Here is a 16842-nt window from a genome sequence, read left to right as displayed (position 1 = left end):
ACTGGGGGTTCGATTTTGGCGGCAGGGGGGCGGGCCCGGCTTCCTCTGTATAGCGTTCCTTGATTCTCCCAGTTCCGAAAAGGCGGATCAGTTCTGGAGCGGGTTCTCCGTGTTGAGAACACACCGGCGCTGCCATTTGGCGGGGAGGTTTCCCCAGCGCCCAGGTGTTCCTCGGTATTCTTTCTCCCCCTCCCTGGAACTCAGATTACATCATCCCAACCTGAGTAGCGTGGCCAGATTTTTCCCATTTCAAACTCCCGCTCTCTTGAATGCCAATTCTTGTTCCTTAAGCAAACCAGGTTGGAGCTGGTATGTTTCCCCCCAAAAGGGGGAGGACACTCCAGGATGAACCTCATTTTAGCGAAGAGGCTGTTAAATGACCCAGGGCACTACTTTTCCTCGTATTTACAAGCTACAGCTGCACAGGAAACACACGACCACCCAAGGCCGTGGCTGCGCCAAGACCCTCAGCTCGATAAGCTTGTCAAACGGGACCCGAAACATCCTCAGCGAAGTCGGAGAGCAACCGGAAGAAAAAAATCGGGGGTGTCAAGGGGGGGGGCGGGGTAGTGCCGCGCCTGCGCAGTCACTAAACAGCGCCTCCCCGCGGGGCGTGCTCGTCAGGCCGCCGCACCCTATCAGGCGGCCGCAGGGAGCGCGCCCGCGGCCTCGCCCTCTCTCGCCCCACCCCTCTCTCATCTCCGCCGGGCCTTAGATTGAGGCTGGGAGACCCAGAGCGAGCTTCACTCTCCGCCCCCAGCGGTCCCGCACTCCCCCTGGCGCGCGTGCGCAGGGGCGGACCGCAGGAAGAGGGCGCGAGAGGAGGGCGGGCGTACGTCCTTGCGTGCGTCTCAGGCAGCGCGCACGCCGGCGTGAGAGGGCACGGGGAAAAGGTGGCTCTGGCCGGGGCGGCTCGGTTTCCTGTGGCTATGTAGCTAAGCTCGTCAGCTCCGGGTCTTCCTTCGCTGACTTCGCTGCGTCCTAGCGCTGAGCTGCTGCTTGGGAGAGAGAGGCTGTCTTCACGCCCACCGCGCTCCCTCGACGGCCGAGCCTGCTCGCTCGCCCGTCGGAGCGTCCCGGCCGAGCAACCCTGAGGGGGGAGGGGAGGCCATTTTGTCCCGACCGACTCCCCGGAACCGGGCGGAGCGGCTGGGAGAGGCTGCGGAGCAGCGGTCGCCGCCCTCGGAGGCACCGGACGCCGCGACCGTCGGGGCTTCCTCGACGAGGCAGTTCCTAGGTCACCCGCGCCCTCTCGAGCCGTCCTTTTTCCCACGCTTCCCCCCGGTCCTCCGGCCTGAGAACGCCCGAGTGAGGAGGAGTTGGCCCGTAGTGAGAGGGACCGATCCCTTGGGGCCGCCGGCGGCGAGAGCCTGAGCCGCTCCTCCCAATGGCGAAGAAGACGTACGACCTGCTTTTCAAGCTGCTCCTGATCGGGGACTCGGGAGTGGGGAAGACCTGCGTCCTTTTTCGTTTTTCGGATGATGCCTTCAACACCACCTTTATTTCCACCATAGGTAAGACCTGTGGGAGGATGGTGTGCGATCTCTGCAGCTGCAAACCGTTCCTTTTACTCCAGACATCTTGCTTCCCGTAATGTACGCCTTTGTTTCAGTGATCCCGATTCCAAGCGACAGACCCAAGTTACTGTTTGAATCGGCATTGGGCTTTCTGGGGCGGGGTCTTCCCATGCTTTCCATCCGGTCTTTTGCTCTCAAGTCTCCCACTCTGCTCAGTGCCTGCTGTTACAAAATATGCAGCATTAACAGCGTTCCAGAATCATGTTTCTTTAAGCGTCAGGGTTGGCTTTTTCCATGTTTGTATGGCGTTACTAGATGTACGATACTTGTAAGGGATTATTTTGATGGTTGGGGTTGAAGCAGTAGGGGTCATTTGGTAAAGACCTGAATTTATACTTCAGGGCAAAGAGATTCCATATGGTCGTAACTTAGAGTAAACTTGAGGGTTTGGTAAGGAATAATTAAAGCAAATTAGAAGGGAAAAGTGAGTTGCCCCGCGTTGACTAATCCATTGATGTGTCAAACAATCGGAGGCTCTTAGTGCTTGGGGTGGGACTCTGTGGCATGTTTGCACACAGTGCTTTTCGAGACATCAGCAGAAGCAGTAATCTGATGGAGATGGTCAGTTTCTGTCCTCGAACCTGAAAGAATGAAGTTCTCCCCTTCTGTTTTACACTAGCGTCTTATAGGGAAGTGTCTTGCAAGTCATAGCCTTGGGACTTCTAATGTACTTTTCACCTCATGTTTCAGAATTATTTAGTATGAAAGTAAGAGCTAAAGATTGACCTTTTAAATCGGTTTCTTGTTTAGGAAAAGAAAAGGGAAGGCTCTAGGAAAGTCCCTTTCAACTCTACTGAGAAAATTGTCATTTACACGAATTGTGTTAAATTGGGTTGGATGTGAGATCCTTTTTTTTCCCTCTCACGATAAATATCTTAACACGAGGTTGTCTCTGTCACTTGGGACCAGTACACAGCATTGGGGCAAGTGCAATAAAACCCATTTTAAGTGTAATTAAGTTTATATTGAAATGATTATAAAAAGCAAGCATAGTTTTCTTTGAACTCTGGGAAGTGTCAAAATTAAGCTGATCTCAATTTATAGCATTTGGAATCGTTGATTTGGATTTCTTGTGATAAGTGTCAGCTACTTAATTCATTCTCATAAAACAGATTATACTGAAATTTGGCATTAGATCGTTTTGACTAGATTTTGATTTTACTTGTTTTGTGGGGAGGGCGTCTTTGTAATTCTTGTTTCCTGAATGTTGTATTGCTCTCTAGATCTGTTGTAAATTTCATGAGACTTAGAACTTGTTCTCTGCTTGTGGGTTAGCACTTCCTACCACTAACTTTACTTTTAATATTCCACTTTGAGCTGTAGCTGGGTGGATCAGGTGGTTAGATCCTTCAGCAAATATTTATTGAGCACCTAACGCTAGGCACTGTTTTCGGGATAGATAAGTGGTGAACATGATAGGGAGTCTAGGGAGGAAGCACAATAGAGTGTGGACAGTGCTACAGTGGGGCTAAGCATAGAGAGAGGGGCGCTTAGTCTAAACTAGGCTTGCATGGAGATGATGTCTAAAATGAAGTCTGAAGGACAAGTAGAAATTGAACTAGAGGGGTGGGATGGGGCCTTCCTGGAAAAGGGAGCGTAGAATAAACCTGTAGTAAGATCAGAGATTTAATCCACCTTGGTCAGCTTTAACGTGTGGTTGAGAAAGGTAGAGTGGAAAGTAGGAGCAAAACATTACCTCCCATCTACTCTTGGCCTTTTGTAGGAGTGTTGTTTATTGTACTCACAACTAAAACCCAGTCCTGTAAGATAATGATACAATTTTCTTACGTAGTCTTTTGGGACCTTAGTTCCCAGACCAGGGTGTGAACCCTTGCCCTCAGCAGTGAAAGCATGGAGCTCCAGGAAATTCCCTTGTGTAGTCTTTTTACTAATAAAAATGTGTGGTGATTTTGGGTCTCACCTGCTGGGTTGGAATCCTAGTTCCACAGGTTACTAGTTATGGGACTTTGACAAGTTAATTAACCTTTTCTCTTCACTTTCTTTAAGTATTGTTAATAATAGTACCCATCACAGTAGTTGTGAGAATTTTATGAGAGCAAAGTGCCTGGCATGGTGCCAGGCGCACTGTAGGAGCACAGTGCATGCATATCAGTTATATATGGAACACATGCCCCGTATGCTGTAGTGGGGCAGAACAAATTACTTTATGGATTGAATGCCCTGTATGCAGTGGTCATGCAAATATTGGTTAGTGCTCTGCTAAACAATTCACTTTACACTCTGGAATGTTCATATTGTGATACGAAAATATTTGATGTGTGTGATACTTTGATATCTAAGACATGTTGAACAGAATATATGGATGTAAAATTCTGAGTTCAGCTCCAACATGTGGCATATGTTAGCTCTATATGCATGTTTAGAAGTCTCCTGGTGTCTTACATCAATGCTATCCAAAAGAAACATAATGTGAGTCACATAATATTTTTTAGTAGCCACATTTAAAAAGGAAAAGAAATATTTAATACTGTATTTTAGCTCATTTTATCCGAAGTCTTCTCTTTTTATTATATAATCAAAACTTTAAAATAGTTGAGACATTTTATACTCTTCTCCAGTGTGTATGTTATCTTTACGGTTCATCTCAGATTAGGCACATTTGGACAGTGCATGTCTAAACAGTATAAACTGGCCAGTTGGCGAATATGCAGATGATTAGAGATACTTGAAATATGTACTACTTTTAGGGTATTTTAAATTTCATCAGTTGGCTAAGATTTTTGTTTGTTTGTTTTGCTTTGCTTTTTAAAAAATAAAGAGCATTCTCTATGAATGATACTGAAATTTGAGTTGGCATTTGATTGTTAAAACATCTTGAGGTTTGAAAGGAAGTGGTTACCTTGCAGGGGTTCAGAAGGGCCAAACTGCGAGTATAATGTAGCCTGTCATTATTTTAGACATAGTCATCTTAGTTACTCATTGGTTATTGATTCTTGGAGGAAATAATTTTTATAGGCTTATGGTCCTTATTTACAAAGCTCACAAAGGCTATTTAAATTTTTCTATGTACTTTTCCACACATCTATATCAGAAGTTGTATATCACATTTATGGTCAGATTTATTGCAGACAGTTTTAAAAACAAATTATGATGGTATGTTCCATACTCACCAATGTCAAAGCAAATTCAAGGGCACTAGAATATAAGCTGCACAAGGGCAGAAGACTTTGTCTTTTTTTTGTTTTTTTTGCTGATAGATGCTAAGCACCTAGAAGAATCCCTGCATTTAATAGGTGCTTGATAAATAATGAAGGCAGGCAGACAGGTGGTAAGTACAGTGTAACCAGGATCCTTTAGAATTAGCTAGTTACATTTTAACATTTCTTCTTTACCTACTTTCTAAACATTAAATATATGATCTAGAGAGAGTTGCTGGTTTTTGGATGACCATATTTCATTGGTTGATTTGGCCAAAGTCACGAAAGCATTACCTCTGGGTTCTAGGTAAAAAACTAAATTGGTAAAGGCTCTTGCCTCTGGGAGAGGCAATGGACGCGTCCTTTTTGTTGCTTTCTGCATATTTTTACCGAATGTTGGAGGAGTAGGTTCCACTAACATGAATTTAAAAATTGGTTTATTGAACTGAGCCCATTTTATATGGAGAGGCCGCTTTTTAGAAAATTGAGCAAAACCTTTTGCATTTAAATGTGTCTGGACTTTGCTGTGATACCCAGACAGTGGCTCATGCTGCAGAAATGCCAGAGTACATAAGAAATGTCTTTCATTTCAAGATGTATTTTTAGGATTGATTAAAACTATCCAGACATTTTCCCAAGGAAGGTACATAAATGGCCAGTGAACACGTGAAAAAATGTTCAACATCTTTTAATAATAAGGGAAATGCAAATCAAAACCATTATGTGATGTTACTTCACACCCATTAGGGTGACTGACATAAATGAACTCTTGTCATGCAGGTATCTGTCTCTGCCTTCAGTTCGTTTGGGTATATATCTAGGAGTGAATCAGTCCTATGCTAATAAATTGTTTGAGAAACCACCATATTGTTTTCAACAGTGGCTGCACTGTTTTTACATTCCCACTAGCACGGCACCAGGATTCCATTTCTCCACATCCTCCAACACTTGTTACTGTCTGTTTAGCAGCATTATTCACAATAGCCCAAGGATAGAAACAACTCAAATGTCCATAGACAAATGAATAGATACACAAAATGTAGCATAACATACAATGGAGTATTATTCAGCCTTAAAAAGGAATGAAATTCTGATAGATTTTACAACATGGATAAACTTTGAAAATACTGTGCTAAGTGAAACAAGCCAGAACAAAAGGACAAGTATTACAGGTACCTGGAATAGGTCAGTTCATAGAGAAAGTAGAATAGTGGTTACAGGGACTGGGTAATGGGAAGTTATTTCCTAATGGGTACAACATTTCAGTTAATGGGGAATTACTGCTTGAAGGGTACATAGTTTCAGTTTAGAAGGATGAAAAAGTTGTGGAGATGAATAGTGGTGATGTTTGTACAGCAATGGGAATATATTTAATGACACTGAATTGTATACTTAGAAATGTTTAATATGTACAAAAAGACAAATACTGCATGATTCCAAGTACATGAGATATTTAAAGTTGTCAAATTCCTAGAAACAAAGTAGAATTGTAGAAGGTAGGTTGATAGTCTCCCAGGGACTGGGAGGAGGGGGAAATGGGGATGTAATTTTAGTTTTGTGAGATGAAGTAGCTTTGAAATTCTGTTGCAAGTCATTGAGGATACACTTAACACTACTGCACTATACACTTAAAACTAGTTAGGTTGGTAAATTTTTATTTTATGTGTTTTTTTTTAACTGCAATTTAAAAAGTGGTTAAATGTCAATTTTATGTTCAGTATATTTTACTACCAAAAAAGAAAAACAAACCCAAAACACCCTTGGACAGTTGATGCAGCTCTCTAAAAGAGCATTTACTCTCAGATAGCCCCTTCACTGTTTCATGTGATGGCTACTGTTAACTGGGGGTCATTGAGTCAAGAGGATCCTTTAAGGTACTTTCCCATTCTTAGTATTACTGGCTGTAATTTCAGATACTAAAGGCAGGTTTGTCTTTTTGTTTTGTGTCTCCCTATAGAACCCCTTAGAATATTAATATAGGAAAGAACTCTGCAGTGAATTTTAAGAGTCAGAAAACTGAGACTCATGAGGTAAGAAAGTGAAAGTGTCAGTCACCCAGTCATATCTGACTCTTTGCGACCCCATGGACTGTAACCCACTGGGCTCCTCTGTCCATGGAATTCTCCAAAAAGGATACTGGAGTGGGTAGCTATTCCCCTCTCTAGGGGATCTTCCCAACTCAGAGATCGAACCACAGTCTCCTGCATTGCAGGTAGATTCTTTACCATCTGAGCCACCAGAGAAGCCAAAAGATTATATGACTAGTTAGTGGAAAGAGTTTTGACTAAAATCCAGATACAATCCTGTTCGTCACTGTGTTTCTCATCCTGAGAATTTCATTGTTTTGTTTGAAAAAATTAAGGATAAGGTCATTCTCCTACTCATCAATTTGTATTTGAAAAGTGGAGTTGCAGTAGTTTTGACAGAAGTGGGAAAGTAACAAGAATCAGCACCAAATATCAAGGGGTCTGTTCAGGGCACTTGTCCTTTGCAAACAAAGCATCCGTTCAGTTCAGTTGCTCAGTCGTGTCCGACTCTTTGTGACCCCATGAATTGCAGCACGCCAGGCCTCCCTGTCCATCACCAACTCCCAGGGTCCACCCAAACCGATGTCCATCGAGTCAGTGATGCCATCCAGCCATCTCATTTCTGTCGTCCCCTTCTCCTCCTGCCCCCAATCCCTCCCAGCATCAGAGTCTTTTCCAGTGAGTCAACTCTTCGCATGAGGTGGCCAAAGTATTGGAGTTTCAGCTTTAGCATCATTCCTTCCAAAGAACACCCAGGACTGATCTCCTTTAGAATGGACTGGTTGGATCTCCTTGCAATCCAAGGGACTCTCAAGAGTCTCTAACACCACAGTTCAAAAGCATCAATTCTTCGGTGCTCAGCTTCATAGTCCAACTCTCACATCCATACATGACCACTGGAAAAACCATAGCCTTGACTAGACGGACTTCTGTTGGCAAAGTAATGTCTCTGCTTTTGAATATGCTATCTAGGTTGGTCATAACTTTCCTTCCAAGGAGTAAGCGTCTTTTAATTTCATGGCTGCAATCACCATCTGCAGGGATTTTGGAACCCAAAAAGATAAAGTCTGACACTGTTTCCCCTTCTGTTTCCCAAGAAGTGATGGGACCAGATGCCATGATCTTAGTTTTGTGAATGTTGAGCTTTAAGCCAACTTTTTCACTCTCCTCTTTCACTTTCATCAAGAGGCTTTTTAGTTCCTCTTCACTTTCTGCCATAAGGGTGGTATCATCTGCATATCTGAGGTTATTGATATTTCTTCTGGCAATCTTGATTCCAGCTTGTGCTTCTGAATCCAGTCCAGCGTTTCTCATGATGTATTCTGCATATAAGTTAAATAAGCAGGGTGACAATATACAGCCTTGACGTACTCCTTTAGCATAACCTGAGCTAATAATGTTGTTGTTATTCAGTTACTAAGTTGTGTCCAACTCTTTACGACCCCATGGACTGCAGCCTGCTAGGCTAACGTGTGCTTCACTGTCTCCCAGAGTTTGCTCACACTCGTGTCCTTTGAGTTGGTGATGCCATCCAATCATCTCATCCTCTTTCGCCCCCTTCTCCTCTTGCCCTCAATCTTTCCAAAAGATCTTAGAATCTTTTCCAGTGAGTTGGCTCTTTGCATTATGGTGTGTAATGGTAGACACGAATTGGCAAAGGAAATACTGATTGATATTCCTGTTTGGTTTGTAAAAAGTAAAGAATGATAGAAATACTGGCAGTCTGTTTCAATTAGCAGTAGAGAATTGCCCGGTTAGTTCTGTGGTAGCAGTTTAACAGAGAAATAGGGGCCTTTTGAGTGTTGATTTACAAATAAGACTGTTATTTAGCAAAAAATAGAAGTTTGTGTGGATCTAAGAGAATCTTCATGGGAACACTGCTTATGGAGATGGTCCAGTCATGAAGGAAGAGTATAAAAGCTATAGAGAGTGTTGAGAACATTGTGTGAGCCCTGAGACTGTAAAGGTCTTACAAAGGTTTTGCTGCCTTCAAAGAGGTGAATATTGGAGGTTAGTGGGGTAAATTCTTCAATTTGGATTATAAGAAGAGGAATTTAAAATGATGACTAGAATAAAATTTTGGTGAAGAAAACTCATCTGAAGGGAAATTTCAAATGCGAAATAAATTTTTGTTTGAAGATAGTACCATATACTTTAGCAAAAGTGATTACTTGATATTTATCCTTCTTTCCAGAGATGAAAAATCATATTTTTGAGGAAAACAGCAACTGCTGATGGAACACTAAGTTTCCAGCATGACCCAGAAACAGAGCATCCAAGGTTGTAAAACATTAGAAAATGGAAAAAAAACCATTATTCTGGAGACCCAAAAAGTACAACGTATCAAAATCAGAACAGAAAGCAGTGTTGATTTGTTTCTTTCATATCAATGGCAATGCTTATGCAGGACTTTTTAAAATTGATGTTTTTATTAAGGCAATTGTAGATTCACATGCAGTTGTGAAAAATAATACAGAAGGATCCCTTGTGCACTTTGCCCAGTTTCTCCTAATGGTAACATTTTGTGAAACTATAGTATCACAACCAGGATATTGTCGTCTGGCACAGCACACCAGTCTTATTCAGATTTCTCTAGTTTTACTTGTACTCATTTGTTTGTGTATATTAAATTCTCTGCAATTTTGTGACTTTTGTAGGTTCATTTTGCCACCACCACAGTCAAGATACTGAACAGTTCCAAAGGACAAGGATCCTTTGTGTTCTTTTTTAACTATACCCTGTCCCCCCCCCCCAAATTTGTTCTCCATTTATAAAATTTTGTCATTCACAAATATAAATGGTATCAAGAGGTTGTAACTTTTTGGGATTTGCTTTTATTCAGTTGGCTTAATTCCTTGGTGATTCATCCAAGTTGTGTGCACCAGTAGTTCCTTTTACTGCTGGTAGTATTTCATGGCATGCATTCCCTACAGTTTGTTTAACCACTCACCCATTGAGAAACACATGAGTTGATTCTGATTTTTGCCTGTTGTAAATAAAACTGATATGAATTTTTGTGTAGATGTTTTTGTATGATTATAAATGTTCATTTCTCAGGGATAGATGCCCAAGTGTGCAGTTACTGGGTCAGGATGGTAACTGCATGTTTAGTTTCATAAGGATATGACTCTTCCTAGAGTGACCATACTACTTTATATTCTCACAGTAGTTTGTGAGTGATCTAGTTTCTCTGTATCTTCACAAGTATTTGGTGGTGGTGCTCTTTTGTATTTTAGCTATTCTGGTAAGTGTATAGTAGTAATCTCATCGTGGTTTTAATTTGCATTTCCCTGATGGCCAGAGCTGTTAAAAACTGTTCTGTGTCCTCATCTGCCATCTGTATATTCTCTGCTGAGTTATCTGATTATGTCAGTTGCCTGTTTCTTGATTGGATTGGTTCCTTTTTTTTGTTTGTTTGTTTTTTCCTGTTTTGAAAGTTCTTTATACATTTTAAGTACTAGTCCATTGTTGAACATGTGGTTTGCAAATATTTTCTTCCAGTCTCTATAGTTTGTTTTCTTACTTCTTCATGTGGCCTTTTTTGGGGGGGGGAGGGGGTGGATTATATTTATTCACTTATTTTGCTGCATCAGGCCTTAGTTGTGGTATATGGGCTTCTCCCTACTTCTCAACTACTAATACATGGTTAGTAGTTGTGGCACATGGGGTTAAGGGTTAAATGCCCTGCGACATGTGGGGTCTTAGTTCCCTCACCATGGATCAAACCCATGTCCCCTGTGTTGGAAGGCAGATTCTTAACCACTGGACCACCAGGGAAGTCCCCACATGGGCTTTCACACAGCAAAAATTTTAAATTTAGATGAAGTTGAATTTATTAATTTTTCTTTTCACAGGTCATGTTTTGGTGTCTAAGAACTCTGTCTAGTTCTAGACACTGAAGATCTTTTCCCATTTTTGTTTGGTAAAAGTTTTGTTTTATATGTGAGCCTATAATATATTTTGAGTTAGTTTTTGTATTATGGTGTGAAGTTTAGGTTCAGATTCTTTTATCTTGCTTAAGATGGTATCTAGTTGCTCCAGTACCATTATTGAATGTGCAGGCTTTTTTTAAAGTAGTCAGTCAGTTGATGCAGGTGTTCTGAAGGCTTCAGAGATAACCCTGGATGATGCTGTGGGATTGAAAGTTGATTTAGTGATTGACTCTGACTCTTATTTGCAATAATTTATTCTTTGCTTTCTGAAAGGTTTAAAAATTAAAATTAATTTTTATCAGTGATATGTGCACATATTTGAAGTTAAACTGCTAAAAGATTTATAGAAGTAACAAAATTAAACAGTCTCCTTTCTCATCCCCTCTCTAGTCCTGTTCTTTAGAGGTATCGTCTACCTTTTCTGTTAAATATTGATATTTTTCAAAAGATAATATTACTATTTTCAAAAGATATGCTATATCAACATCTTTTGAGTTACTAATTTAATATTAAATGAAACATTTAACCTTTTATAATCTTATCCCATTCTTTATCCCAATTTTTTTGTTAAATTGATACCCCGTGGGTACATTAATGTGCCCATGGGAATATTTCCTTTAAAACCAAATAGTCTGTTACAACTCTGTTTCCTTTTCTCTGACATTAAAAATTCTCTTTATTTGATTAATTTCCTTTACCCATTATCAAGTCTTCCTACATCTTCCAACAACCTCTCAAAATGAATTTCTGCACAGACAGACCATTAGAGATTATTGATACATGTTTTTTTCCTGGATACCTCTCTTTCTTCTACATCTTTATCCTTCCTGCTTCAGTTCCCTTAGCATCACTCATGTGAGAGACTGCTGTTTTATTGCTTTGGGTCATAGGTCGCTAAGCGGAGAAGGCGATGGCACCCCACTCTAGTACTCTTGCCTGGAAAATCCCATGGACGGAGGAGCCTAGTAGGCTGCAGTCCACGGGGTCGCAAAGAGTCAGACGCGACTGAGCGACTTCCCTTTCATTTTTCATTTTCATGCATTGGAGAAGGAAATGGCAACCCACTCCAGTGTTCTTGCCTGGAGAATCCCAGGGATGGGGGAGCCTGGTGGGCTGCCGTCTGTGGGGGTCGCACAGAGTCGGACACGACTGAAGTGACTTAGCAGCAGCAGCAGCTTCTTACAAAAAGGGTGTATGGCAAAGGAAATTTTTTGAGACTTCCCATGTTTGTTTGTATTTACTTAACTGTGTTGGGTCTTAACAACATGAGGGATCTTTGTTTTGTCATGCAGGATCTTTCTTTGACCACAAAGAAAGCATGGACTCTCCAGTTGTGGCTTGGGGACTCAGTAGTTGTGGCGCACAGGCCTAGTTGCTCCACAGCATATGGGATCTTACTTCCCTGACCAGAGATTGAATCTGTGTCCCTTGCATTGCAATGCAGATTCTTAACCAATGGACCACAAGGGAAGTCTTGAGAATTCCTGTATTTGTTGTTTAGTCGCTAGTGAGCGAGTGAAGTCATTCAGTTATGTCTGACTCTTTGCGACCCCATGGACTGTAGCCTAGCAGGCTCCTCTGTCCGTGGGATTTTCCAGGCAAGAATACTGGAGTGGGTTGCCATTTCCTTCTCCAGGAGATCTTCCTGACCCGGGGATTGAACCCGGGTCTCCTGCATTGTAGGCAGACGCTTTACCATCTGAGCCACCAGGGAAGTCCCTGTTTAGTCGCTAAGTTGTGTCTGATTGTTTCCAACCCCATGGACTGCAGCATGACAGGAGTTTGCTCACCTCACATCCATTGAATCAGTGATCCTGTCCAACCATCTCATTTTCTGCCGCCCTCTTTGCTTTATGCCCTCAATCTTTCCCAGCATCAGGGTCTTTTCCTATGAGTTGGCTCTTCGCATCAGGTGGCCAAAGGATTGAAGCTTCAGCATAAGTTCTTCCAATGAACGTTCAGGATTGATTTCCTTAGAATTGACTGGCTTGATCTTCTTGCAGTCCAAGAGACTCTGAAGAGTCTTCTCCAGCACCACAATTCAAAAGCATCAATTCTTTGGCGCTCAGCCTTATTCATGGTCCAACTCTCATATCTGTACATGACTACTGGAAAAACCATAACTTTGACTATACAAACCTTTGTCAGCAAAGTGATGTCTCTGCTTTTTTAATATGATGTCTAGGTTTGTCATAGCTTTCCTTCCAAGGAGCAAGGGTCTTTCGATAATCATGGCTGCAGTCCCTGTCCACAGTGATTTTGGAGCCCAAGAAAATAAAATCTGTCACTGTTTTCCACTTTCTTCCTTTCTGCTTGCCATGAAGTGATGAGACCGGATGCCATGATCTTAGGTTTCTTTTGAATGTTGAGTTTTAAAGCCAGCTTTTTCACTCTCTTCTTTCACCTTCATCAAAAGGCTGTTTAGTTCCTCTTCACTTTCTGCCATTAGAGTGGTATCATCTACATGTCTGAGGTTGTTGATATTTTTCCCAGCAATATTGATGCCAGCTTGTGATTCACCCAGCCTGGCATTTGGCATGATGTATTCTGCACGTAAGTTAAATAAGCAGGGTGGCAGTATACAGCCTTGACATACTCCTTTCCCGGTTTTGAACCAGTCTGTTCCCTGTATGGTTCTAACTGTTGCTTCTTGACCTGTATACAGGTTTCTCAGGAGACAGGTACTGGTATTCCTGTCTTTTGAAGAATTTTCCACTGTTTGTTATTATCCACAAAATCAACGGCTTTAATGAAGTCAGTGAAGCAGAAGTAGATGTTTTTCTGGAATTTCCTTGCTTTCTCTGTGATCCAAAGAACGTTGACAATTTGATCTCAGATACTTCTGCCTTTTCTAATCCCAGTTTGTACATCTGGAAGTTCTCAGAGGTTCATGTACTGCTGAAGTCTAGCTTGAAGGATTTTGAGCATTACCTTACTAGTGTATGAAATGACTGCAGTCGTATGGTAGATTGAACATTCTTTGGCACTGTCCTTTGGGATTGGAAAGAAAACTGGCCTTTTTCAGTCCGGTGGCCACTGCAAATTTTCCAAATTTTCGGATGTATTGAATGCAGTGCTTTCACAGCATCATCTTTTAGGATTTGGAATAGCTCAGCTGGAGTTCCATCACCTTCACTAGCTTTGTTTATAGTAATGCTTCCTGAGGCCCACTTGACTTCACACTCCAGGATGTCTGGCTCTAGGTAAGTGACGATACCATCGTGGTTATCCAGGTCACTTAAGACCTTTTTTGTATAGTTCTTCTGTGTATTATTCCTACCTTTTCTTAATCTCTTCTGCTTCTGTTAGGTCCTTACTGTTTATGTTCTTTATCATGCCCATCCTTGCATGAAATGTTCCTTTGGTATTTTAATTTTCTTGAAGAGATTGCTAGTCTTTTGCATTCTGTTGTTTTTCTCTTTGCAATGTTCTTTTAAGATGGCTTTCCTGTCTCTTCTTGCTATTGTCTGGAACTCTCCATTCAACTTGATTTGTCTTTACCTTTCTCCCTTGCTTTTCGCTTCTCTTCTCTTTTCAGTTCAGATCAGTTGCTCAGTCGTGTCCGACTCTTTGTGACCCCATGAATCGCAGCACGCCAGGCCTCCCTGTCCATCACCAACTTCCGGAGTTCACTCAAACTCATGTCTGTCGAGTCGGTGATGCCATCCAACCATTTCATCCTCTGTCGTCCCCTTCTCCTCCTGCCCCCAAACCCTCCCAGCATCAGAGTCTTTTCCAGTGAATCAGCTCTTCACATGAGGTGGCCAAAGTACTGGAGTTTCAGCTTCAACATCAGTCCTTCCCAAAGAACACCTAGGACTGATCTCCTTTAGAATGGACTGGTTGGATTTCCTTGCAGTCCAAGGGACTCTCAAGAGTCTTCTCCAACACCATGGTTCAAAAGCATCAGTTCTTCTGCTAGCTGTTTGTAAAGCCTCCTAAGACAACCACCCATGTTTAACAATGCCTAAATTTTTTGTCTGAATGAAAAGTTTGACAGGGCCTAGGATTCTGGTTTGAAAATAATTTTCCCTTAGAATACGGAAAATTTGTCTTTTAGTTCCTTTCTGATGTTGCTGGCAAGTCCAATACCATTCTGATTTTTTACCCATTATTTCTGGCCTGGTTTATCTCTGCAGATTTTTAGGTTTTTCAGTGTTTTGAATTCTTGGTAACAGATGATATATCTCAGTGGGTAGGTCTTTTGTTTTTTCAGATAAATCCATCCTTAATATTTGGTGGGTCTTTCCAGGTCCTTAACTTCAAGTTTTCTTGCTTTTTTCCCTCCTATGATTTTGTTCCTTTTTATTTTCTGTTTTTGGATGTTGGACTCCTGGATGATCATATAATTTTCTATTTTCTAGCTTGCTAATTCATTCTTCCTGGGAGATTTCTTTGAGTTTATCTTTTAACTTCTCTATTTGAAGACTTTATTTCACCTGTAATATATTTAAATTTCTAGTGCTTCTTCTTGTTTATTCTTTAAAATTTTTTTTTAAGTATTCTGTTTTTGTTTTATAAATACAGTAACTTTTTTGGAAGATAGTTTATTCTACATTTTATTTTTTGACTCTTTTCTTTCAGGTTTTCCATGCCTACCCTCTGCCCCCTCCCCCGATGTTTGTTTTATTCTATATTTTATTTTATAGGCCTTTTGCTAATGATTGGTGTTTCAGGGTGTACATTTATAATTGAGAATGGGTCATTGAATCAGCTATGCTTCAATACAGTTTTTTTTTTTTTTTTTTAATGCAAAAAAAGAAGTGGTTGAAAGATGTTTGTGAGCTTTGTGAACATGGGTGGGGCTTTTTAATCTCCCTGGTTTTAGTTTCATCTCCACACTCCAGTGGGCTTCTTGTTTTTAAATTCAGAGTTTGTCAGTTTCAGATTTTCTAGAGAATAAACCTTTAGACTCGTGCTGTAAGTGGAGTGGTAATATCTGGTTATGTGAAATGGAGGCTGTCTTTATAAACCTTTAATCAAGCCCTCACTTTCTGTTGGGTTTTCCTGGTGGCTCAGCTGGTAAAGAATCCGCCTGCAAGGTGGGATACCTGGGTTTGATTCCTGGGTTGGGAAAATCCCCTGGAGAAGGGAACAGCTACCCACTGCAGTATTCTGGCCTGGAGAATTCTGTGCATTGTATAGTCCATGGGGTCGCAAAGAGTCAGACACAACTGAGTGACTTTCACTTTGACTTTCTGTCTGGTATCTGATACCTCCTATATTGAGACATGAGTTGTCTTGCTCCTCATTGGTATCTGCTTCAGTGGGTTCTAAGGTCGTAAACTTCTTCATCTGTTGTGGTTAGTTACCATGTCTATTATTGAAATCAAGGTAAGCTATTTATATTTTTTTCCCTTAATGTTTTGGTGTGACTTTGGAGAGAAGGGATGAGAAAAATCTTTCTCCTGTAGTTTAACTGGAATTTGAAGTAATTTTTGACTGCAAATGATTTTCAACTCCACTTTTTAATGAATAACATCCAGTAAAATTAGGGATGAATGATAACTTTGGTACTGTTTTTATAAATATCCAGTTTGTTGCCAAAATACAGATATTTTTGTTATTTAAAATAGTTAGATAAATGTAGTAGGGAATCAGCATTCACAATAGCTAAAAGAGCTTTTGGGACTTCTGGTGGTCCAGTGGCTGAGACTCCGCACTCCTACTGCAGGAGGCCCAGGTTCAATTCCTGGTCAGGGAACTAGATCCCATGTGCCACAGCTTAGAGTTCACATGCCTCAGCTGAGACCCAGTGCAGCTAAATAAATTTAAAAGAAAAGGAAAGAAGTTTGATTTAGATGTATAATATATTCTTTTTTTTTAGATATATAATCTTGGTTGATTTACTTGAGGGGAAGGAGTATTTTTTGCTTTTGGAACAGAATATTACTGTAGTCTTCAATTTCAGTCTTTTTCTCTTGACGTATATACTGTTTTATAAAATACTAACAAGTGATTCAGCAAACTCATAATCTGCCAGAGGATTGCAGTGTGTCCTATATACTGTAGCACTTGGCTTTGAATGATAAGATATCTCCCTCTTGATTTTTAGCTGGTTTGAAACCTACTGGTAAAGTATGAGTATTTTACCTCTTTATATATTCTTAGTCTTACTAACATGCCTTTGACTTCCTTAAATTAGACA

The 16842-nt window shown here is 41.1% G+C and overlaps 1 protein-coding gene and 1 non-coding gene across 2 annotated transcripts in view; one reads left to right on the top strand and one right to left on the bottom strand.

Moving 5' to 3' along the window:
• Positions 1–848: 848 nt before the first annotated feature.
• RAB10 (RAB10, member RAS oncogene family) overlaps positions 849–16842 on the top strand; it is a 66970-nt gene continuing 50976 nt past the window's right edge. Inside the window, exon 1 of the mRNA XM_061433083.1 lies at positions 849–1514. Coding sequence (XP_061289067.1) covers positions 1388–1514 — 127 coding nt within the window. The 5' untranslated portion in view covers positions 849–1387. The remainder of the gene's footprint in view (positions 1515–16842) is intronic.
• On the bottom strand, positions 12336–12408 carry TRNAC-ACA (transfer RNA cysteine (anticodon ACA)). The gene has a single exon. It is a non-coding gene; the product is annotated as a tRNA-Cys (tRNA).

This window comes from Bos javanicus, chromosome 11 (assembly GCF_032452875.1).
Source record: "Bos javanicus breed banteng chromosome 11, ARS-OSU_banteng_1.0, whole genome shotgun sequence".
Classification (NCBI taxonomy): domain Eukaryota; kingdom Metazoa; phylum Chordata; class Mammalia; order Artiodactyla; family Bovidae; genus Bos; species Bos javanicus.
The sequence above is the reverse complement of the archived record's forward strand: the minus strand, read 5'-3'. Positions and strand labels throughout refer to the sequence as shown.